Source organism: Saccopteryx leptura, chromosome 13 (genome assembly GCF_036850995.1).
Source record: "Saccopteryx leptura isolate mSacLep1 chromosome 13, mSacLep1_pri_phased_curated, whole genome shotgun sequence".
Taxonomy (NCBI): domain Eukaryota; kingdom Metazoa; phylum Chordata; class Mammalia; order Chiroptera; family Emballonuridae; genus Saccopteryx; species Saccopteryx leptura.
The window spans coordinates 13,460,164-13,486,659 of record NC_089515.1 but is presented as its reverse complement, the minus strand read 5'-3'; the positions used below and the strand labels follow the sequence as shown (position 1 = coordinate 13,486,659).

The window sequence follows — 26,496 nt, the reverse complement described above, 5'->3', positions numbered from 1 at the left end:
TGGATGATTAAATTCATGAGCCACAGCAGTGTTCTTTATCAAATGGTCGTTTAGTCACCACAACTTTAGTGTTCTCTTCAGAATAAGCTTTCTCGGCTTTTTTTTTTTTTTTTTTTTTTTTTTTTTTTTAATATGGATAGACTGAGGATTTTCCAAAATTCCAAGTTCTGCTTCCTTTTTGCCTGTCAGCTCCTTGTTCAGTTCACCTCTCTCCTCCTGCATTTGTTATAAGCAGTTAAGAGGGCCGAAGACCTATCTGCAGTACTTTCCTTTTACATCTTTTATGCTAGATGTCCATTTCCATAGCTTGCAAGTTCTATTTTCCCCAAAACATTAGAACACAATTCAGCCAAGTTGTTTTGTTTTTTGTTTTGTTTTGTTTTTTTGACAGAGACACAAGGAGAGACTCAGAGAAAGGGACAGATAAGGACAGACAGATAGCAAGGGAAAGAGATGAGAAGCAGCAATTCTTCGTTGTGGCTCCTAAGTCTCCTTAGTTGTTCATCGATTGCTTTCTCATATGTGCCTTGACTGAGCAACCCCTTGCTCGAGCCAGTGACTATGGGGTCCTGTCTAGGATTTCACGCTCAAGCCAGCGACCCCGCATTCAAGCTGGTGAGCCCGCGCTCAAGCCGGTGACCTTGGGGTTTCACACCTGGGTCCTCCACATCCTAGTCTGATGCTCTATCCACTGCATCACCTCCTGGTCAAGCTCAGCCAGTTTCTTTGCCATTTTGTAACAGGAATTGCTTTCCTCTGGTTTCCGGTAACCCGCCCAGCACTCCCATCGCAGACCTCCCCAGAATGTGGTTTCCAGTAACCCGCCCAGCACTCCCATCTCAGACCTCCCCAGAATGTGGTTTCCAGTAACCCGCCCAGCACTCCCATCTCAGACCTCCCCAGAATGTGGTTTCCAGTAACCCGCCCAGCACTCCCATCGCAGACCTCCCCAGAATGTGGTTTCCGGTAACCCGCCCAGCACTCCCATCGCAGACCTCCCCAGAATGTGGTTTCCGGTAACCCGCCAGCACTCCCATCTCAGACCTCCCCAGAATGACCTCCAGCTCTAATATGTGTGTCAACGTTCTGCTCACAATTTGTTATGTATTCTCTAAGAAAATGGTTCTCCTTTTTCTTTCTGATCTCTCACCAGAATCACCTTTTAAGCCCATGTTTCTCTCCAGCACCTCTTCACATCAATCTAGGTTTTCTCCAGCCTGCACCCAGACTTCCTCCTGCCTCTCCCCAGCCCCCAGGTCCAAAGCTGCTCCTGTAGTCTGAGGTTGTTACAGCGGCACCCGCTCCCTGGTACCGTAATCTGTCTTAGTCTGTTCATGCTGCCATAACGAAGTACCAAAGACTGGTGGATTAAACAATGGAAACAATAGAAATGTATTTCCTCTCAATTCTGGAGGCTGGTGAGTAAGTCTAAGTAAGACCAGGGTGCCTGCATGGTTGGTGTCAGATGCTGGCGCTCTTTCAGGCTGGTAGGTGGCCAGCCTCTTTCTCACTCTGTGCTCATGCGACCTTTCTTTCCTAAGTGTGTGTGCTCAGAGAGGGAAGGAGAGGCAGGGAGCTCTCTGGCTCTCAGCTGTCACTTCGTATAAGAACTTTATTCCTATAGATCAGGGCCCCACTCGTATGACCTCATTTAACCTTAATTACCTCCTAAATTCCATGGCTACAAATAGAGTCACATTGGCAGTTAGGGCTTCAACATACAAATTGGGCCAGTACAATTCAGTCATAGCAGACTATCAAGACCATTTGGTCCCAGTATTGTTTGTATCATTTTGTATTACGTTTTCTGTTTCTTGCACCTGAAATAGTTTCAACTGCTAGTGCATCCTAAGGTATAGTTGATTCTTGCTTAATAACCCTTGAAAAAGTTTGTACCAATATGTACTATGAACGTATTGTTTCCTCAGTTTTACCCATGAGGCAGTGGCAGTTTTTTTCTTTGTCAAACTGGTAACTGAAATAAGTAAATTTGTTTTTACAACACACTGGGCTTTTTTCTAAGTTACTGAATTATCATTATCATTATTATTTTAACATTTTACTTAGTTAAAGAAGCCTTCAAGTATTGGGAAGGTATTTTTAAAACATTGGAAAAATATTTTCTAGAACAGCAGTTATTAGGAAATAAATTACTTTTTAAAAGAATATATGTATTTTTAAAAATAATATGTGTTCAATACTGTTCCCCAGTTTGTACTATTTTTAGTTGAAATAAAACATTAATATCCCCAAATTGTCTCTTAACATATGTATTTAAGACTTGACTTTTATGATCAATTAACCTCAAGCTGCTATAAAATAGCTAGTGTTCTCTCCTATTACATTTGGCCAACTAGATTACCACCAGAGGGCATTTCTCTGTCACTGGAAGGCCGCTTTACAATATAACCACGCTGTGCCTCACTTATTGAATTCTCTTTAATTTTTCTTAAATGAGAATATCTAATGAATTCCACGTTTTTTATCATTTTAAGAATCCGTTCCATAGTGGCCATTTTATGAAGGTTAAAATCAAATTATTGAAATAGCTCTCCCTAAATTCCTATGCCTTTCTTTTTTTTAATCCCTGTAGCTCATTTACTTGCATTTTCACGTTTCCTTTTCCTTTTTGAATTTTCTTTCCTTTAAAGGATCTTACTGCAGGATGATGAACCTTCCAGATCTTTTGATACGTGATACAGCATTTTTTAAAAAAAGGAAAGCCCAGTTATCCCCCTGTTCCTATATCTCTACCAAGGAGGTATAAAAAACTATTGCATACCATATATAATAGAAAAGGATCTGAAGAAAGTGATGAAGCATTTTTCTCTGATAAACTTACCGCAATACCAGATTATCGGGTGCTAACGTTTGACATTGCCCTTAAGACCTTTGACCTAAGAAATATACTAGAGAAAAGCTAACTGGGACAGAATGATCCATAAATATCAGTTATTTTATGCAATAAAGGTTCTTTTTTTTCTCACTTGTGAAGTCTAGTTGACAGAAAGGAACCCGTGGAAGGGACAGGGCTCTGCTTCTTCACGGAATTCAGATTGATGACAATTCTGTCATTGTTCAAGCTCCTGCGATTATCAGTAGAGACTGGGATTTTTTTGTTAGTCGCCAAAGGATGAGTGTAACTTTTCTACTCTACTGGATATATTTGCCAAGTGATTTTGTTTGTTTGTTTGCTTGCTTTTTTTTTTTTTATGAAGCAGGTGCTCTTAATAAACTGTTTTTTGTTTTAAATGTAGATATTTATAAAGAACTGTAACTTCTATTTGCAATATAATGAATAACAAATCAAGAACATTTATAAAGTACTACCTTGATCTAAGGCTAATAAATGACAAATAAGACATTCCCTGTCAGAAAATTTATAAGATATTCAAATCAATTAAAGAATCAATTCCACTCATTTAAAAAAGTTTAATGATAGCTACTTGCCAGGAACTAAGAAGTAGTTCATGAGCTTTTAATAGTTTTTGGAGATTATTAGAATTTTATTAGAATATTTTCTTAAACTATTTATTGAGTTTACCTTCCAATTTATTTATTATATCATCATGAACTCTAATCTGATATGAATTAGCATGGAGAGCATTTGCTGCAGACGCCAAAGGCACACAGCTCCACTTGTGCAGAAGTTGAAATTAGGGACACTGAACATTTTTATTCTGAATTTTGGCATCATTATAAAAGTGGCGCTCTTCACTTGAGTCATCAAATTTAGATCAGAAAGACTTTAAGTTTCTCATGGAGAAATTCATCACGTCTTCACCATCTTCGGTTGAATCTTTATCATGTAACTCTCTTTCTTGACTGAGAAATATCGTGAATTATAGATTATCAAATAAAAATATATATTTTTATTTAATTGGTATTTAATTATTTTATACAAGTGAATTTTGGTCTATGTACGATTATCTACTGCTGAAGATATTCTGAAAGAATCAGCTGACAAAATTTTGTGTCTGATTGAGTATAAGGGGTGATAAAATTAAATGTGCTTTTACCTTTTAGCTGGTAAATAATGGTGAGACTAAGAAGTTGGAAGATAGGGTAGAATTTGCAGCTAAATACTTTTTTTTTTTTTTTGTATTTTTTTTTTCTGAAGCTGGAAACGGGGAGGCAGTCAGACAGACTCCCGCATGCGCCTGACCAGGATCCACCCGGCATGCCCATCAGGGGGCGATGCTCTGCCCCTCTGGGGCGTCACTCTGTCGCGACCAGAGCCACTCTAGCGCCTGGGGCAGAGGCCAAGGAGCCATCCCCAGCGCCCGGGCCATCTTTTTGCTCCAATGGAACCTCGGCTGTGGGAGGGGAAGAGAGAGACAGAGAGGAAGGAGAGGGGGAGGGGTGGAGAAGCAGATGGGCGCTTCTCCTATGTGTCCTGGCCGGGAATCGAACCCGGGACTCCTGCATGCCAGGCCGACGCTCTACCACTGAGCCAACCGGCCTAACTTTTTAAGTTAGGCATTTTACTTCAACTCTCCATGAGTTAGGTTTCTCATCTTTTAAATAATCACTTACCAGAATCCATGGTATATCGTGTGTGATTGTGGTAAAGAAATAATGCATGCACCACACCGTAGTGCTCGGTAGATATTACTGAATATATGTCAGTTGCTTATTTTCTTAAAAACATTGTTCAGGAGTTCAGTTTGTTAAAACTTGTATCTATAAAATTTATATCTATAATATTAAAATTCTTAAGATATAGTGGTAGGGCTGAATTTCCAATAAATAGATCCTTGGACTGTATCTAAGTATCAGTTCTCAGTACCATATTATAACAGTTACAGTGTCATCGTGGGTATAACGAGGGAGGGTAAGCACTGGTACTAGTTCAGACTAGACCAGGGTTTCTCAGCACTATTAGCATGTTGATCCGGAAAGATCTTTGTGGGGAGATGTTGCTAGCCCGTGTATTTTAGGATATTTACCTGCATCCCACCCACTAGACACCCACCAAGTGGTAACAACCAGAAATGTCTCCAGGCCCAACCTAATGCCCCCTGGAGGGCAGTGCTCTCCTAATGAGAAGGACTGGAGTAGAGGGAACATCATGCGGGCTTCTTCCAGTAAATAAAGACATTTTAGCACACGGAGGAAGGAATTGACTGACTCAGTGTAACCCAGAAACCAGAAGCAGCACTGATGGATAAAGACAATTTAATTGAAGACTATTTTTATAGTTTGAACGAGCTAAAAAATAGACTGCTTTGACTTGTAAGGCAGCTTCTCAGCCCCGAGTATTTAGTGACGGGCCGGATCACTATCAGAACTGGGCTGAGAATTTCTGTTCTGGGCGGCAGGTTTCTCTAATGATCCAGATTTGAAAACCATTCCAAGGGAGGTCATAGTTGAAGCCATGGAACTAACTGAGCCCTCACTCTGACAGCAAGAGAAGATGCCAGCAGGGCTGTTGTGAGCTGAGTTATCAGGACTGTCCATGATTTAGAAGAGGGAATCAGAATGCCCCTCACCTTCACTGACCCTGGAACGTGTCAGGAAGGATGAAGGCAAACCAACAAAGGAAAGGATTCAGGAGGAGTTTCAAAGAATGAGTGGTTGGTACTGTCAATGGAGAAGTGGAAGTCAGTGGATTGAGAAAAGCCCAGTGTGCTTAATTACTGGAAAGTCATGGTGAGGATAGTGTCCTGTAAAGTGTTGAATATGATACAAACATTAACCACTAATATTAACATTTTTATTAGTATATAAGTCAGATGCCGGATTCCAAGGAGTTAAAGAAAACTAGATTATGAGGAAATTGACATAGCGGTAGTTACATTGACCATGTGGTCAGCAAAATAGAGGAAGCTATAGGATCAATAGAGCAGAGATATTTTATTTTTTAGGTGATGTGCAACTTGAACACTTTGGGCAACTTAAGATGAAATAGAAAGTTTATAAAAGTTAGGGAAAGAGGTAATTATATAGAAAATAAAAAGGTACCTCAATGGTTGGGAAGGTTAGGGCTACAGGCTTTTTTTTCCCCGTTTTAATCCACTTCCTTTGAACATGGAGAAAGAATTAGAGAATGGGTATGAAAATATTGTTGTGCGATGGTGAGTAAGCTCACAGCTCCTAATAGATCGGGAGTAAAGAGTTTGAGGCTTATATAGCTGGGTTTGAATTTTGACACGACCACTTGCTTATAGTCTGTGTGACTGTAAGCAATTTACTTTAAACATTGAGCACTGGATCCTTCTTTCCTAAAATTAGAGTAATATATGCTATCTGAAGTGTTCTTATGAAACTAAATTCAATGATCAGTGAAAATGATCTAGCACAGTATCTGGAATGTGTTCAGCACTCAGTGGAGAGGTGCTAAAATTGTCATTGTCATCCTCATTGAAGGGTAGTCTGAGATTTCGTTCAGTGAGGCAAGGAGAAAAAATTACTAAGAATTTGACAAGTGTGAACATGTCAAAAACTGCACTGCTTATTAGTTAATCAATTGAAGAACACAAGAAGTATCAATTAAGGATGAAGCCCAGGATTTTTATAGTGACCCATGACCAATGAATATTTAGTGACTCGGGTCTGTTCACTTCTGGGTTTTGGTTGTTTTTTTCCCCCCCCCTGCAGAGCTTTATCTTTAACCACAGAGCAAAAGAAGAGAAAATAAACATTAATACAGAGTTGGGCTTGATTAATCAGATTCACATAAATCTGTTATTTAGAGATTTGTTAGTCTTAAATTACTGCCCATGGAGTATCCTATATATCATACCTTATTACATATTGACCTAATATGTATAGACCACATGTATACACATTAAATTGAATTGTTTCTTTTTTTAAACATTAGCATATATACCAGGGTTTCTAAACGTCAGCACTACTGACATCGCGGACTAGGTGATTCTTCATTGTTGGGGGCAGTCCTGTGTATTGTGGGAAGTTTAGAAGCATCTATCGCTGACTCTACTCACTAGATACAAGTTGCACCCCTAACAGTTATGACAATAAAAAATGTCTACAGAAATTGACAGGCGTCCTCTGGGGGTGGACAAGGGGATAAAATCATCTTTAGTTGAGAACCACTGAAATATTCTCATATCTAAAATAGTTGCTAATAAAGATGAACTATATGAACATGTGATATTTGAATTTATAAAATTTCCAACATAACTCAATGATTCTAAGTAGATTTCTGTTGCTTAATAAGACCAGTAGAATTATAAACTTACATTTCTACCGACAAAAAAAATCTTAAAGATAGACTATCATGTATAGCATGGAATATAATAATTTTTCCAACTGTATACTTTGTTTTTACTTAAGAACATTTTCAACATTAATTTATTCTTTTTTGCTTAAATTATTTATTAAGGCAAAGTGCTTACTTCTATAGATAACAGGGTGAGGCAAAGGTAGGTTTGCAGGTGTTTGTTGGAAAATAATATAATAAGTAAAACAAGAATAGATTTTGTGTTTCATGTACTCCACACTCACACCTACTATTGCCCTACCCTGTGTATGTTTAAAATCTCTGAATATTCTTTTATGACATTTATTAAATATTTTAAGAAAAGATGCCTTGTGTTTTATTTTCCAGTTGTTTTTTGTCCTTACTATTGGTGGCTGCTGTGGTATGGAAGATCAAACAGACCTGCTGGGCTTCTCGTCGGAGAGAGGTAGCAGTAAGAGTATTTAATCATTTTTTTCCTTCTTTTCCAAGTGAGAGGAAGTGAGATAGACAGACACCTGCATGTGCCCTGACCAGGATCCACCCAGCAACCCCCCTCTGGGGCCGATGCTCTTCCCATCGGGGCTATGCTCGCAACTGAGCTATTTTTAGTGCCTGAGGCAGAGGCTCCACAGAACCATCCTTAGTGCCGGGGCCAATGCACTAGAATCAGTTGAGCCATGGCTACAGGAGGGAGAGAGAGAGAGAGAGGGAGAAGGAAGAGGGGGAGGAATGGAGAAGCAGATGGTTGTTTCCTCTGGGATATTCACATGCTGGGCCAATGCTCTACAACTAAGCCAGCTGGCCAGGGAATTTAATCTTTTGTTGTTTAAAGATTCAAGCAAACAGATAGATCTCTGTTGCTTAATGAACATGCTCATTTCAAATATAGATTTTCAAATCAATTTTATTAAGATTGAATAAATTAGTATTATTTAAGATTCAGAAAAAGCTTTACCACTGTTATTTTAAGTCCATATGTGTAGAAGCATTGGTTAGTTGTGAAATGTTTTCTTAGTGTCAGAATTTATAGTGAATACAAACATTCTGTTGATAAAATAATCTATACTCTTGTTTAGGTAATTAGTTATACTGAAAAACCATAATTTATTTTAATGAATGTCTCCGTTTCGATTTCAAAGAGAATTCTGTATGACAAATACTTATTTTTGTTTTTTATTGCTTAAGATTTGTGTGTGTGTGTGTGTGTGTGTTTTGAAAATCAACTCTTTTCCATTTTCTGATTATCTGATAAGGCAAGTATGTTTGAAGTACATCTCCATTTGATACATTTTTCTATAAGAAGTCATTATGTGTGTTTTGTGTAATCCTAAAATTGATAAAAAACATAATACTCTTCCTGAACAACTGGTGGTATAAATAAATTGGGTTAATACAATTTTTAACTTTGTATTTTTTAGTTAATTTAAAGAAACAAATATGTATAGTAATCTAAGGAGCATAACTATGTAGTAAACTTATTCTAAATCTTAAATAAAAAAGTAAGTTTCTGTTTTAACATTATTGTATTATTGTATTATAGCAGTATTAATACTAATTTTGCTGTTGTGCCTCCTAGTATATATACCTCTTTTTTGTATAGTTTTGTGCAACAATATAAAGCACTACTATAATTACTTACATTCTTATTTCTACATGCTAAATGACCATATTTAAAGGTATTTAAAAGCAATCCAGAGTATTCTAAGCTATGGAATTTCTGAGTTTCTCTTATTATTTTATTTTTTAACATCTGTCATAGCTCAATGCCTACCTATAATATATTTATAAACTTGACCCCCCCACCTCACCCCCCCTTCCAAATCATTCTTCATCCAATGTTCTCTACCTCTCTAATTTCTATATATGGCTTGTGCTGCATAAGTGAGACTTGATTGGTTATGATCCTATGGTAAAAAGTAATCTAGTTGAAAAGGAGCTTATTAAACATAAATATATAAGTATTTGCCAAGAAGTAGTATTCTGTGTGGAGATAACCAGCAGGAATACACGTTAGATAATCTTTTAAAGTGAAATTATCAATACAGGGAGGGAAAAACAATTGGTAGACAGAGAGTGTTTATGAAGGCCTTCTGTTATGGAATAAGGTAAGTGACATTAATGTCCCTAATCATTAGAAAATAAGTCAGTTTCAATTAGGGATCCTGCATTCCCACTTCGTTATGATTAGCAATGTTTAAATATCTAACTTCTAACATTTATAAAATATAACTGTGTAACTGTGCCATTGTGAAAAAATCAGTGTACCACTCTGACATTAAGTGGCTTTTCAATGTGGGTAAATGATCTAATTGAATTTTTTTTTCTCTAAAGAGAAAGGATCGCACTATGTAATTAATTCCCAGTTGGAGCTTCCTAGAACTCTAGCAATGTTTGTCAAGTTTAGAAACAGTATTGAATATTTGAGAGAACTAATGTGAAAGTTCATTTACCTATAAAACTCAAACTTCTCAAGAATGACAAATTGCTTTTGGTTCATATTATATCATATTGCCTATTACCAGGAACTCTGGGAAGCTGGTGTTACTTTAATTTAAAAATAAAAATATGAATTTATCTTTTGATTAAAAGTCCAAATCGCTCCAAGTATGTGTTGCACATGGAGAGAACAAGGGAGAACTAGATCAGGGGCCACTGGGCCCGCGCCAACCTGTGCTTCTGAATGGTACTATGTCCTCGTGATATTCTCCCAATGCAGCGCCCTTCTTCCGCTGAACTTGAGGTGGTTTCGTTAAAGAGTATCATAATAATGTTTGCATTTCATTTGCTACCTATACTGAAATACAAAATCTGTAAAAATCTGTCTTATTGAGAGAAGTCATGCCATGTTACAATATGATATGTAAAAAAATATTGTGAGGAGTTTTGCCAAATTTAATCTCATTAAATCCTTTGAGTACAAAATTCTAAATGTCTTGGAAATCATTTATATGGTGATGCACACAAAAAAAAACATTATTTACATGACTATTAGAGACTATGATTAGATAATCATTTTTATATAATTAAAAGATTGTCATCTTGGTCTTAGAGGCCAGGTGACTTCAAACTACTCTGGTTGTAGCTTATATGATAATCCCAATTATAGACTTTATGTGAGTGGAAGTTAAAAAGTGTTTTTATCTGTTTTTTCTTTTATTTTGTTTTAATTAGTAGAGTAACTCTAATATTCCCCAAAGGAGAAGGTCCCAGTTTTGTTTTTGTTTTCATTTTTCATTTTTTTTTTTTTGTATTTTTCTGAAGCTAGAAACGGGGAGGCAGTCAGACAGACTCCAGCATGCACCCGACCAGGATCCACCCAGCATGCCCACCAGGGGGCGATGCTCTGCCCATCTGGGGTGTCACTCTGTTGCAACCAGAGCCATTCTAGCACCTGAGGCAGAGGCCGTAGAGCCATCCTCAGCGCCTGGGCCAACTCTGCTCCAATGGAGCCTTGGCTGTGGAAGGGGAAGAGAGAGACAGAGAGGAAGGAGAGGGAGAGGGGTGGAGAAGCAGATGGGTGCTTCTCCTGTGTGCCCTGGCCGGGAATTGAACCCGGGACTCCTGCACGCCAGGCCGACGCTCTACCACTGAGCAAACTGGCCAGGGTCTTCATTTTGTTTTTAATGTGGCTGTTACTTTCTGCAAAATGTGAACACAAACTATTGTAAATCTCAGAGGACCCTTGTGATTAGTAAAATGACAGTTTATCTGTGACAGTAAAGGAAAATTATGTAAAGGGCTTTTCTTCTTAGTATTTCTGTAATTTTGTTACAGGAACTGTATTACTTGCTTTTCTAAGTATAAGGACGGTTTTCAAATGAAAATAATCTTTGGAAAATTTTAAATATATTGTGTTAATTCAACCAGCATATTGCTTCTTAAAAAAAACCTGTTTGAACCTTTGGCTTCTCAGAAACTCACACATAATTTTTCTGTGGCATAATTTGGATATTAGAAAACTATTATTAATGTTATCCCTTCTGAATAACACCCCCGAGAATTCAGGGTCTCTACAAAAACACAAAAAATGCCTGACCAGGCTGTGTGGTGCAGTGGATGGAGCATCAGACTGAGGTGCAGAGGACCCAGGTTCAAGACCCTGAGGTCGCCAGCTTGAGCACGGGCTTATCTGGTTTGAGCAAAAGCTCACCAGCTTGGACCCAAGGTCGCTGGCTTGAGCAAGGGGTTACTCAGTCTGCTGTAGCCCCATGGTCAAGGCACATATAAGAAAGCAATCAGTGAACAACTAAGGCAGTGGTTGCGAGCCAGATGTGGCTCTTTTGATGGCTGCATCTGGCTCGCAGACAAATCTTTAATAAAAAAATAACGTTAAAATATAAAATATTCTTATGTATTACAATCTATTCATTTCCTACCACTCTTGTTCATGGTTGCGGGTGGCTGGAGCCAGTCATAGCTGTCCTCCGGGACAACACCAAATTTTTACTGGATAATGCGTACCTACATGGGTCGTTGTATGGCTCTCATGGAATTACATTTTAAAATATGTGGTGTTCATGGTTTTCTCAGCCAAAAAGGTTCTCGACTTCTCAGCTAAGGTGTCACAACAAAAAAAACTAATGATTGATGCTTCTCATCTCTCTCCGTTCCTGTCTGTCTGTCCCTATCTATCCCTCTCTCTGACTCTCTCTCTGTCTCTGTAAAAAAAAAAAAAAGAAAAGAAAAAGAAAAACTAAAACTACAAAGGACTTCATTTTTTTTTTTAATTTTATTTATTTTTTACAGAGACAGAGAGTGAGTCAGAGAGAGGGATAGACAGGGATAGAGAGGAACGGAGAGAGATGAGAAGCATCAATCATTAGTTTTTCATTGCGCGTTGCAACACCTTAGTTGTTCATTGATTGCTTTCTCATATGTGCCTTGACCGCGGGCCTTCAGCAGACCGAATAACCCCTTGCTGGAGCCAGCGACCTTGGGTTCAGGTCGGTGGGCTTTTTGCTCAAACCAGATGAGCTCACGCTCAAGCTGGCGACCTTGGGGTCTCAAACCTGGGTCCTCTGCATCCCAGTCCAACACTCTATCCACTGCGCCATCGCCTGGTCAGGCTTCAATTTTAATATTACCTCTTCATATAGGAGTTTTAAACTCATTTCTGTGATAACTCTAAAAATATGAAATGTATGCTAATTAATGGAAACAATAAGTGGATATTGACCAGTGGAAATATTGTAGTACATTAGAAAGATGAGTTTATTTTTATAGCTTGTGCTTATTACAGATGTATGAAAACATTAAGTTTTAATATCATGCTCAATTTTAGGTAAATATTTATAGTTATTACATTACAAAAACATTTGTTAGGAGCAAGAAAACATTAAAAGGAGACTCTTAAAATATTGTCATGCCTTATAATCTTCATTTTTAAACTGAAATTGGAGTTTCGAGTAGGTGTTATAACTCTTCTGCGCATTTCATAAAGCCTTGATCGGAATTTAGCATTATAAACCCGGAGTTAGAGTTAAAATTAGTAAACAAAAACTACAAATATAAACTACAGGTAACATTTTCTAGGACATATGTATTAATTCTTTCCTTCTGTATCTGTTTTATGGGCACATAGAGAAATAATAAGTTCTCCTTTACTCAGGACAACATGTCATGGATTAATAATGAAATATTCTCTGAGGTGCTGTATTTGTGGTAATTGGGTCCCATCTAAATATCATTAATGCAAGTCAATGTTTTATAAAGTGAGTTACTCTACCTCCTTAGACCCAGCTTGTGGAGAGAGAGGCGAGTGGGCAGAGTGAAGAGAGTAACAAGAAATGTAATTTTGGTTGGAGAAATTAAAATTAATTACTAGGCACTGTATGAAATTTCTTATAGAACTTCTAAGTACTTTTAGAATCTCATTTTACATAATGTTTACACATTTTAATATCTAGATAAAGCTTTCCACAAAACATGTTGTTTTGTTGGAAAAGCGTGAAGTTTTTTAAACCATTATTAAACAATGCGCTCACATAGATAACTGTCTGCAGTTAATGGCCCTACTGTTACTTATTTTTGCTTCTAACTGTCTCCTATTGAATTGAAAAATATAAAGATTATCATTGCTTTAATTTTTCCCTCCACTTTATCCTGCAGGACTAAAGACTACAGATGTTCAGCATGCCTATTTTTATTATCAGAGTTTTAAAAAATGAGCATACATCTACTTTAAAATAACTTGAATTGAGAAGGCAAATATGTACAGGAGCAGAAGATGTGAAAGTTAACTGATTCTTGCTCGTAAACTTGCTCCCAAATATTTTATTGTAGATGTAACACTTTCATTTTGTTCAGTGAAATAAAGTTATATTAATCTCTTGCAATATTCCAGAAAGATAGATCAATACTATGAATATCAAGAAAACGACAGGAACTCCAGTTTTAAGCAGTGTATAACTTTAAAACATTTTCAGTAAGATACACTACACATGCGCACACCTACATACATATAGTTACTGAAAGAACAGCTCAGCTTACCTTGCTGTGGTCTCATGGATATGGAGAGATATAATACATTTCAAAGGTTCTGGAAGTTGTTATTAGTAACGGAGGGAAATGTGAACTCTTGCATAACTATCTGCAGAATAACTTCTAAAAAACAAGCGAAAACTTATAGACCTGTTTTTACTACATTTACTGTATGGAAAATTTGCATAATTTTTATTTTTTATATGTCATTATCTTTCATTTAGACCTGGCTATTTATCTATATAGTTTAATAGTCAAGAATAGTCTCAATAAGTGTAATGTGGTTAACCATAAATTCTCATATATTTCATCTACTGTTGTAAACCAGTCGATCATTATTTGATGTAACAGAAAGAACAGGCAATGCCAATTAGATAATGGCACACTACTCTTTTACCACTAGGAATATTTCTTTTATACTCACTGAAAGAACTTCTAGAGAATTTCTTAGACACAGATTTTATTATATCATTCACATATATACACTGAAAGGAAAGTTGAAGCAAAATACATTGGTTAAGATATTACTACTAAAACTTATTCACATTCATAGTCCAACTTTTCATAATTCACTTTTGATTCAGATAAACGTGTTTCCTTTGCTTTACATAGTATCATTGACTAGAATAATCAAGTTTGATTCTGTGCAGGCAGTAACAACCATGTTGTAACTGCCATCTGGCCAACAGTGGTTGTACAATTTCATCGATTGTTGAGACACATCAGATCTTAGGGATATTAAAATGTGAAAACAAATGTGTCTTATAATCAATAAAATATGGTAGGACTTGCTTGATAAATTTTTTACTACCAAATAAGTTAACACATGCTCACTCATTGCCTTTTACTTGCCAGACTTCAACAAAGGTTAGCTGTTACTGTTGTTGATATGTAGCATAAAAATTATTAGCATTTTACTATGCATTAATTAGTAAGAGCAACTCCTCTATGCCTATGATTCTTCTCCTTCATATTGACTTTGACATGGTGGTTTCTCAATCCAGTAGGATCTTAGAATCATCTATGGATCTTAAAAGATCTATTTATATATCCTTGAGTTCCCCTTCACTGTTCTAGCCCCACCAGACCTATCAGTCAGAATTGAGTCTCAGCTTCATGTGTCTATTTTTAAAGCCCACAATCTATTGTAATATGCACCATTGGCATTGAAACTCTGCTATGGCTTCTACTCTTAGATGGAAAATCATTGGAAAGTTCTCAAAAGAGGAATTAAATGATTTGAGTAAAGATCTGATTTTAAGCAAAAAATTCTGATGCTGTGTTGATGATATACTATAAATAGGTAACTATGAACACAGGGAAACTAGTAAGGAAGTTACTACCATTCTTGGTGGAAGATGATGGCTCAGATAAATAGATGGCCATGGATATGACAAGAAGTGAGTAGTTTATGGATCTTTTAAAAATAATAACAGGGCCCTGGCCGGTTGGCTCAGCGGTAGAACGTCGGCCTAGCGTGCGGAGGACCCGGGTTCGATTCCTGGCCAGGGCACACAGGAGAAGCGCCCATTTGCTTCTCCACCCCTCCGCCGCGCTTTCCTCCCTGTCTCTCTCTTCCCCTCCCGCAGCCAAGGCTCCATTGGAGCAAAGATGGCCCGGGCGCTGGGGATGGCTCTGTGGCCTCTGCCTCAGGCGCTAGAGTGGCTCTGGTCGCAACATGGCGACGCCCAGGATGGGCAGAGCATCACCCCCTGGTGGGCAGAGCGTCGCCCCTGGTGGGCATGCCGGGTGGATCCCGGTCGGGCGCATGCGGGAGTCTGTCTGACTGTCTCTCCCTGTTTCTAGCTTCAGAAAAATGAAAGAAAAAAATAATAATAATAATAACAGGATGAGGTGGATGGGGAGGTATGGGAACAAATTAAACCAAGCATGACTTTAAGCATGACTTTTACTTGAGCAACGGTAAGGATAAAGTTGGCATCATCTGAGATGGGAGTTGATTGCAAGTAAAATTGGTTGATATAGGAGTTCAGTTTTTCTATGGTAAATTTGAACCATCTGTTAGACATCCAATTAGACAAGTCAAAGAGGCAAGAGTTGGCTGTGCCCTGAGGAAACAGATCTCATCAGGAGAGATATATTTGGGAGTCTCAGTATATAGATGAAATTTAAAGCCATGAATGATATCTGGATGATATCACCAAGAGAGGAGGATTAAGCCTGAGGCATTAAACTTAATGTTTTGGACTATTTGTGTCTGCTCCCGAATTCTTAGGTTGGCCCTGAGCCTCAATGTGATGGTATTTTAGAGGAGACATTTGGGAAATATTTAGATTTACATGAAATGTATGCCAATATAATAGGATTAATGCCCTTACAACTAGAGGAGACATAAGAATGCTTTGTCTCTGCTAGTATACAAAGAAGAGGTCATGTGAGCACATAGATGGTAGCTGTCTGAAAGCCAGGAAGATGGCCCTTTCCAAGAACCAGATCTGCCAGCACCACAATCTTGGACTTTCCACTCTCCAGAACTGTGAAAAATAAATGCCTCTTATTTAAACCTTCCAGTCTATTGCAAGAAGTCATAGGAAAATAATCAGCAAAGAAAACTATGAACTTGGAGAAAACCTATGTGAATGTAGACTCCTGGAAGCTGAGGACATACCATATAACAGAGGGTAGAGTATTCAGCTGTCTTAAAGACTGCGGATGGTTGAAGTAAAATTATAACTGAAATGTGGCCATTGGATTTAACCACTTGGATGAAATTGGTGACTCTGACAAGATCAATGTTAATGGACTAATGGTTTCAAGAGCTCGATTGAGAGAGATTGGGAGGAGACGACTTCCAGAATGGCAGCAGAGGAGCTCTATATACCTGCAATCATAAGTGACTAGTAGCCATAACTGGTGAAAATCATTTTAAAAACAAACATCCATTTTAAATCTCTGGAATCTGTTCTAAGTGTATATAACCAATAAACAAACAATCGTTCAAGAAAATAAACCAAATCTCAGTTTAAAAAAAGCAAGTCTTTAGTATTTGAGCGACGATCTGCTTTCTTCTTGTTTCCTCTCAACTCAGTATGTCCAGCATTTCTCAGTCTCCTTCCCAACCCTGCCCAGTTCTGCATCACAGAGGTTCTACTCCAGGTAAAAGCAGCTCAGATCTGAGACTCTTCCTTCACCAAGGTGGCAGGCAGCACTTCTCAAACTGACCTATAGATCCAATGGGATCTCTATACACACACTAACTGGATTCATTGTTGAGATTAATGAGTAGATCATAAAATTTATTAAACAAAATTCAAAGGACTCTGAATATCCAAAACCATCTTGAAAAAGAACAAAATTGGAAGACTCACTTCCTGAATTCAGCTTGCTACAAAGCTTAATCAATTTGGTTTGCTACTGGCATAAGAATAAACATATAGATCTAGAGAGTAGAATTGAAGAGTCTAGAAATAAATTCTTACATTCTCCAAGGGTGCAAAGACACTTATATAGGGAAAATTACTCTTTCAACTAATGATTCTGGGCAACAGGATAGCCACATGTAAAAGAATGAAGTTGGATCCATACCTTACACTGTCCATAAAAATTAAACCAATGAGGATCAATATACCTGCACGTAAAAGGTAAAATATAAAAATCCGTAGAAGAAAACACAGGAATAAATTTTCGTGATCTTGCAAAGTCTTCTATGATATGACACAGAAAGCAACAAAAGGGAAAAATTAATAAATTAGAATTCATAAAAAATTTAAAAATATGTACATTAAAGAACATTGAGAAAGTGAAAAGACAATGTAAAGAATAAGAGAAAATGTTTGCAAATCATGTCTCTGATAAGAGACTCAGATATAAATATATAAACTCTTACAACTCAATAATAAAAAGAAATGACAATTGAAAAGAAAAAAGATTATGAATAAGCATTTCTCAATATAAGACATATAAATGGTCATTTATCACATGAAAAGATGCCCAGCAGCTTTAAGCATCAGGGAAATAGAAATAAAATATATTCAAATACCACTTTATACCCATTAGGATGATTATGATCAATAATAATGCATGTTACTGTTCACTAGTAATTATCAGCACTAGTCATCAGTATTCACTAATAAGTATCACCAGTTATCAACAGTAATAAATGATAATAATAAATCCAGTGATGATATGGAGAAATTTAATTTCTTATACATTATTACTGAGTATGTAAAATTGTGCAGCCTTGTTGTAAACACAATCTCTCAAGTCCTCGAGAGGCTAGTTTTCTGTAACACAGCTCCTAGGTATATACATGGAAGAGAAACGAAGCATAGTTTCACACAAAAGCTTGTACACTATTGATTACAGCAACATTATTGGGAACAGACAAAAAGTGGGAACGTGTCCATCAACAGATGAATGGATAAATAAATAAATAAAGTGTGACATGTTTGTAAATGAACCATTATTCTGTGCTAAAAATGAATGGAATGCCAAGACAAGCTAAACAATGGATGGACCTTGACAACATTAGACAACTCAATGATGACAAAACAGGAAATTCGTGGTTGTCTTGGTCTGTGGGTGGCTGAGGGTTAGGAGTGAGGGACCAGATGACGAGTCATTGCATGGCTAAAGTTTCTTTTTGGTGTGTCAGAAATGTTCTAAAATTAGATTTGGTGATTGCTGCACAGCTCTGTGAATACATTAAATACCATTTAACTTATGCTTTCTACGGATGAATTGTATTATATGTGAATATCTCAATATAGTCATTAAAGAGAGAGAGAGAGAGAGAATGAATATATTGGAGAAGAGAATGAAAACAGTGTAGCTAACTCTTAAGAGGATGTTTACTTCCATGGGGCCTTTGTATAATAATATATGTATATGCCTTACATTCGTGTCCTTTGATGTGGGGGGACTTACATTCAGTTCTTCAGTCAGAACTAATTCTTGTACTGTGCTCTATAGATACTGAATCATTTAGATGAGGTAACCATATAGTTGACTAAGCTTAAAAACAGAAAAATTACACATTTTAACAATTTTTTAGTTTTGATGGTTTGTAATACAAATGGAGTCTTAATAGAGTATAGCAAGTCAAGTATATTACATCTTATCTTTGAAGTCTGAGGTAACTATTTACTATTTACAATCACGTATTAAAAAAAATAGAAGTTTAAAAGGGTAAACCATTTTTAATTGAATTTATTAGGGTGACACTAGTTAGCATAAATATACAGGTTTCAGGTGCCTAATTCTACAACACGTCTCTGTACACAGTATTGTGTGTTCACCCCCCCGCCAGTCAAGACTTTGTCCATCAACGTTTATCTCCCTTACACCCTCCTCTACCTCCCCATCCCGGCAGTCACCACACTGGTGTCTCTGTCAGGTAATTATAACTGGTTACTATCTTAAAAATAGTATTTTCTATTTATTAATGAGGAACCAAATACATAAATTAATATTTTCATAGTATGTCACATTTTGATCATTTGTTACATATATTTTCTCTCCATTGTTTATTTTTATAGTAGGAGTCATGCACTAAGAATGTTCTTTCAAAGAGGTTTTTGTAAGAATTCCAGGATGTCATGCTAACTATGTAATTCTGAGAAGTAATTTTTAAAACCAACTCCAGGGTAGAACCTCTTAAATTCATGGCTGTTACTTCAGTTTATAATAATCATATAGGGAAAATTACTAAGGATTTGAGTAAGAAATTTAAGGCACAGTAAGATAAATTATAATCTTAGAGAGCTAAATTCAAATATTGGCAAACTGTTTTAGGCTATATTTTAAAATATTTGAACTCTGATGAATAAGTGGAAAATAGTAATATAATTAGGCTTCTGCTTCTCTTTTCTTCATTTAAATTGAAAAAGTCATTATATATAAAAAGCTAGTTTTTATGTTGCTGTAGAAAGACGGTATAATTATACAGTCATTCCATCATGAAATTATAAATCTGTACCATAATGTTGTGTAAAAGTATGTTACAGACTTACGTCACTCAGTGACTGGTCTTCCACATAGTGCATTTAGAGCAATAGATAATTACTTAACCTTGACTCCAATTCCTTGCCTAGGAAATTGACTTATAATGATTTTAAAATACAATCTCTCCAACTGCTAATGATTTAAAGTATAGTAACATCCAAGTTTAAAATCTACATATGGTTAGTATTTTAGAATAAAATATATAAGATTATAATTAAAAATTCAGAAGTTGTCATTTATATTGGAAATGTTCCTTTTTAAAAATAAATTTTTATTAATTTTAATGAGGTGACATCAATAAATCAGGGTACATATGTTCAAAGAAAACATCTCCAGGTTACCTTGTCCTTCAATTATGTTGCATACCCATCACCCAAAGTCAGATTGTCCTCTGTCACCTTCTATCTGGTTTTCTTTGTGCCCCTCCTCCCCTCCCCCTCCCCCTCCAACCACCACACTCTTGTCCATGTCTCTTAGTCTCGTTTTTATGTCCCACCTATGAATGGAATCATGCAATTCTTAGTTTTTTCTGATTTACTTATTTCACTCCGTATTCCTTTTGATTGTCTTTATTTTTAATTATTGTTTTTTTTAATCAAAATTTTCTACTAGTATAAAAGTATATTTTTCTTAAAAATGCCAAGTTATTACTGTGGAATAATATTAACATTAATAAAATACAAGTTAGCCCTGGCCAATTGGCTCAGCAGTGGAGTGTCAAACTGGTGTGTGGAAGTCCCGGGTTCAATTCCAGTCAGGACACATAAAAGAGGCAACCATCTGCATCTCCACTCCTCCCCCCTTCTCTTTCTCTCTCTCCTCTCTCTCTCTCTCTCTTTCTATCTTCCCCTCAGCCATGGCTCAAGTGGTTTGAACAAAATTGAACCCAGGCAGTGAGGATGGCTCCATTGGCTTAGCCTCAGGCACTGGAATAGCTCAGTTGCCTAGCAACGGAGCAACACCCCAGATGGGCAGAGTATTGCCTGGTGGGGGGCTTTCCAGGTGAGTCTCAGTGGGGGCGCATGTGGGATCTGCCTCTGCCTCCCTGCCTTGCACTTAAAAATAAATAATTTAAAAAAATAAAATGCAGGTTAGTGATATTGTACTTAGTGCATTTCTTTTAAGGTGCCTGATTAAAAATATTAACTCATTATTTCTCTCTATACATCCTCAGATACTGACATTGTGGACTCTAATAGGGTTTCTTATTGTGAAACATTATCTCTGACATTTAAAAACCATATATAATTGTTTCAACAATTCTATATAAGGTTCACAGTTTCCTAATCAAAATGAGAAAAATACACTATCCTTAGAAGCTGGTTTTGTATTCTGTTAATATTAAAAAAAACCCTCAAATAAATGTAGACAATTTATTACTTTCAGAATAGTTGTTTGCCTAGCAGATGAGCTAATATGAATCAAGCAGTAAATCAGTTTAGCTTCCTTTAGATAATTAGTAATTTACATATACCTTTGGCTATTCTTTTATCTTTGGGTATTGAATAAGTTGTATAAAATTGTTTTCTGTATAGAAAATACTTTGAAATGCAAAATCTAATTAAAATACACTATTAGCTTAGAACAATTGTGTTGCTAAATGATACTATTGAGACTATTATGAATATTTGAGGAGTCTGAACTGAGTGTCTGAGGAGCTCAATTATAACCTCTTTGGACAACGATAGGCTATTTTATCAATCAATTGAAACAAGTGAAACTGCCAAATACTTAGAGAACTGCATTTTTAAATATATACTGTATTTGGAAATAATATTATTGTATTATTACCGTATTATGCTACCTATCCTATTTCATGTCAAGATACACATGAAAAGGACAAGCTTGTAAGATACACTAAGGCAGGGGTCGGGAACCTTTTTGGCTCAGAGAGCCATGAACACCACATATTTTAAAATGTAATTCTGTGAGAGCCATACAACGACCTGTGTACATTATGCATTATCCAATAAAAATTTAGTGTTGTCCCAGAAGACAGCTGTGATTGGCTCCCGCCATCCGCAACCATGAACATGAGCGGTAGGAAATGAATGGATTGTAATACATGAGAATGTTTTGTGTGTGTGTGTGTGTGTGTGTATTTTTTTTTTTTTTTTACAGAGACAGAGAGTCAGAGAGAGGGATAGACAGAGACAGACAGACAGGAATGGAGAGATGAGAAGCATCAATCACTAGTTTTTCGTAGTGCATTGCAACACCTTAGTTGTTCATTTATTACTTTCTCATATGTGCCTTGACCGCGGGCCTTCAGCAGACCAAGTAACCCTTTGCTCGAGCCAGCGACCTTGGGTCCAAGCTGGTGAGCTTCTGCTCAAACCAGATGAGCCCATGCTCAAGCTGGCGACCTTGGGGTCTCAAACCTGGGTTCTCGGCATCCCAGTCCGACGCTCTATCCACTCTGCCACCGCCTGGTCAGGCGAGAATGTTTTATATTTTTAATGTTATTATTTTTTTATTAAAGATTTGTCTGTGAGCCAGATGTAGCCATCAAAAGAGCCACATCTGGCTTGCGAACCATAGGTTCCCAACCCCTGCACTAAGGGATATAGGTAAGGCTGATTGTGAATGCGGGCATCTGTGAAGGGGCTCTGGCACTGGTCCCCGCAGGCTGCCCCAGAAATGAGGGCATCAACACACTGGTCACAAAATTAATGGCACACTAGTTGGTGAATGGTACCTTAATTGCTGGCAGCTGAAATCCAATTTTGGTAAATAGTATACCTTGTCTGTCAACTAGGTCATACAAATTGTCAGGAATGTCCTATTTGCTTAACATGCATTGTTTAGCAGCTACCCAATATTGGGTGAAAAATTATGTTGCATTTCATTTGAAAACTTTGAAAAGTTCATGGGTTTTAAAAGATTGACTGTAGAATCTTGTGGTGGCTGGAAACTTATGCGGCTAGGTCATTATAATATCTTGGATCATAGTTTAGTAATCTGACTATTTTACAAATAGAGTTAATGCAGTTTTAGACTGCTATCCCTTTTTGTTCTGTATCACGTGTGGTAAAATGGACTACTGCGTTTTCATAATTCTTTGGGATGTATTGGGATGATTTTTTCCAGACAAAACATCTCATTTTGTTTCACAGACTAATTCAGAATTAGGATTTGCTTAATTAAATTTGTTTTTCATTTAATTTTGATAGATCTGTTTTATCAAGAAAATATATGTTAAAAGTCTGTCTCAGGTTATTGTTCAGGGATGCCACACATGCCAACAACCTATTAAAAGATCAAGAATTAAGGTTCATTTCACTTTGATGTCTTTTTTTTTTTTTTTTTTTTTCCTTCATTTTTTCTGAAGCTGGAAACGGGGAGAAACAGTCAGACAGACTCCCGCATGCGCCCGACCGGGATCCACCCGGCACGCCCACCATGGGGCGACGCTCTGCCCACCAGGGGGCGATGCTCTGCCCATCCTGGGCGTCGCCATATTGCGACCAGAGCCACTCTAGCGCCTGGGGCAGAGGCCACAGAGCCCTCCCCAGCGCCCGGACCATCTTTGCTCCAATTGAGCCTTGGCTGCGGGAGGGGAAGAGAGAGACAGAGAGGAAAGTGCGGCGGAGGGGTGGAGAAGCAAATGGGCGCTTCTCCTGTGTGCCCTGGCCGGGAATCGAACCCGGGTCCTCCGCTCGCTAGGCCGACGCTCTACCGCTGAGCCAACCGGCCAGGGCACTTTGATGTCTTTTTTGACAGCGTTAGTCTATTTTTAATTCAAAAGTATAATCAGATTCTCTGATTCAAATTCTATGTTAAGGTGTAATTTTAGATTAATTCAGGAACACATTTCCTCCTTATGTTAAGACTTATTTATTTTTTACATTGTTTAATTATCAAATTATCTGCTCAGTAGTGAACAATTAGAAGGTATATTTTAATAACAGTAAGTTTAATTAGGATGGTGAAAACCAAATAAATTCTCCAGAAAGAGCTTGTGAGGGGAATAATGCATAATAAGTAACAATCACAATGTCTGCGATTTCGCTTTTGTTTAACCTTTATAAAACCTTTATAGTCCTGCTCTCCGATGAGTGAAATATTTGGTGGCAGCTTGCATATTGTCATCCTTTATCTGGTTGTTACTCTACTTAATATGCCTCATTATTGTGTTTAGAATTACTTTTTATGTTTCTTAAGATAAATGTTTGTTGGATTTCAAATGAAGGTGACTTTGATGCTGAAAGCTGGCAGTTAATGATAACAGTGGAATAACTTTTTATGAGTGTAGATACATAGAATCACGTCTGGACGAGGTTATTGTCATACATAGTAAGTGGCCAGCATGTTTTGTGCAGTCTATTAAATCTTGCCGGTATGTATTCTTTCAGCTAGAGGAGAAAGGATATTGTAAGTCCTTTCTTAATATTGAAGTTCACAAGAAAGGGAACAAGTTCTAATTGCTTCATCTTCCTTTTATTCCCCCCAAAATTAATATTGAAATTGAATCTAATAATCCGAATACAGAAGCATTAAACAAAATAAAACTTATCTATTGAAGATGGGGTGTCTAGTTACTAAAGCTATGTTCTTGTTTTTTTTTAAAGATTTAACTTCCAACAACATTTGGTAGCAATATTTTCAATTAGTATTGACCATAAGGAAACATGGATCATACCTATGGGGGTTGGATCTTACCATAAATTTCTTTACTAGAGTTTAGATACTAAATATAAAGCAAATTCTCGGTGTTTGGCTAAACACAGATTTTTATCTTAGCAAGACTATAATGTGTTGAATAAAAAGCAAACTAGACTCTTTTGAATAATATTTTAAAATTGATTTTGCAGTGTACATTTTATCTTAATTAAATTTAACTTTGATATACATAATACATTTACAAAATTCAGAAATTAGAACAAAATAAAAATTTATAAATTGAGAATTTTCATGTCTAACAAGAATTATGTCCACCCCTTCCTCTCCCCTACCTCTGGTCCCATATAGCATTGTTTTTTCTTACGTGTTCTTCAAGGTTTTTTAAAATGCATATATCAACAAATGCAAATATAGAATCTTAGTTGCCTAATTTCTTACACAAAAATATTTCCATATTTTCTCAAACCCGCAATATCATGCAATGTAATACCCAACATTTTTATGTATCGCCAGGAAAGAAACAATGCTGGCAATTAAACTGATGACGTTGATTATAGAGTGTATCTTAATGTCAGAAATATTAAAATGTGAAAAATACATTTTAGAACGAAGAGATATGGTATTAATCTTCTGATACACATCACTTTTATTATTTAATAATATAATCTCAATATACTTGCATTGCAGATTTTTTTTGACAGGTACATGGTAATTTATAGTATGATTGTACCTTCCTACAAATGAATAATTTTTTTTTCAGTTTTTGAAACTTTGTATCTAGGCTATTTTTTATGTATTACAGGTATCATCACTACAGTATAAATTTCAAATGGGATTGCTGGCTTAATGGTAATCACTATTTTAATTTTTATAGCTTTAACCTGAAAGTAGTTTGTCACTTTATGTTCCTACCAACTACATGAAGAGTATGTGGTTAAAACTTTGTGTTTTTGCCAGTTGATAAGTGAGAAATGGCATTTCAGAATGGTTCTAAATTACACTTCTTAAGTAAGAGTAAGGTCAGGACTTGACACTTTTTTTTTTTTTTTTTTTTTTCTGAAGCTGGAAACAGGGAGAGACAGTCAGACAGACTCCCGCATGCGCCCGACCGGGATCCACCCGGCACGCCCACCAGGGGGCGACGCTCTGCCCACCAGGGGGCGATGCTCTGCCCATCCTGGGCGTCGCCATGTTGCGACCAGAGCCACTCTAGCGCCTGGGGCAGAGGCCACAGAGCCATCCCCAGCGCCCGGGCCATCTTTGCTCCAATGGAGCCTTGGCTGTGGGAGGGGAAGAGAGAGACAGAGAGGAAAGCGCGGCGGAGGGGTGGAGAAGCAAATGGGCGCTTCTCCTGTGTGCCCTGGCCGGGAATCGAACCCGGGTCCTCCGCACGCTAGGCCGACGCTCTACCGCTGAGCCAACCAGCCAGGGCAGGACTTGACACTTTTTTAAGGGCCTTTTGCTTTTTCCTGCAAACTGTTCATGATCTTAGTCCATTTTTCTGTTTCATTGTTGATTACTTAAAATCATTTAATTATAATTGACATACAGTATTATATTAATTTCAGGTATACAATATGGTGATTAGATATTTATATATCTTATGAAGTGACCACCCTGATAAGTTTATTACTCATCTGACACCTAATGATGACAGTACTATTGTCTGTATCCTTATGCTGCACTTCACATTCCCATGGCTATTTTAATAACTGGCAATTTGCACTTTTTAATTACTTTCAATTTTTCCACCCATTCTCCCACTCCCTTTTATCTGGCAACCCTCAGTTTGTGCTCTATATGTATGAGTTTGTTTCTGTTTTGTTTGTTAATTTATCTTATTTTTTAGATTCCACATATAAGTGAAATTATATGGTATTTGTGTTTTTCTCTCTAGCTTATTTCACTTAGTGCCGTATCCTCTAGGTTCATCCATGTTATCACAAATGGCAAGATTTTCTTCTTTCTTATGGTCAAGTTGTATCTCCATATATATGTGTGCATATTTGAGTGTGTGTATGTGTGTTAAGATGTGATATATATATTCATTTTTTATGGACACATTGTTTCTGTATCTTAGCTATTATAAATAATGCTAAATTAACATAGTGATGCATATATCTTTTCAAATTAGTGTGTTGATTTTCTTCAGATAACTAACCAGAAGTGGACTTGTGCTGGGTTGTATGGGGGTATTATTTTTAAGTTTTTGAAGAACCTCC

At 37.0% G+C, this 26,496-nt stretch overlaps 1 protein-coding gene across 2 annotated transcripts in view; it reads left to right on the top strand.

Moving 5' to 3' along the window:
- Positions 1-26,496, top strand: part of ATRNL1 (attractin like 1) — a 548,672-nt gene that overhangs the window by 205,791 nt on the left and 316,385 nt on the right. For both annotated transcript variants that reach the window (XM_066355686.1, XM_066355687.1), the window contains exon 26: positions 7,574-7,652. In XM_066355686.1, the coding sequence (XP_066211783.1) occupies positions 7,574-7,652 (79 nt within the window). The remainder of the gene's footprint in view (positions 1-7,573; positions 7,653-26,496) is intronic.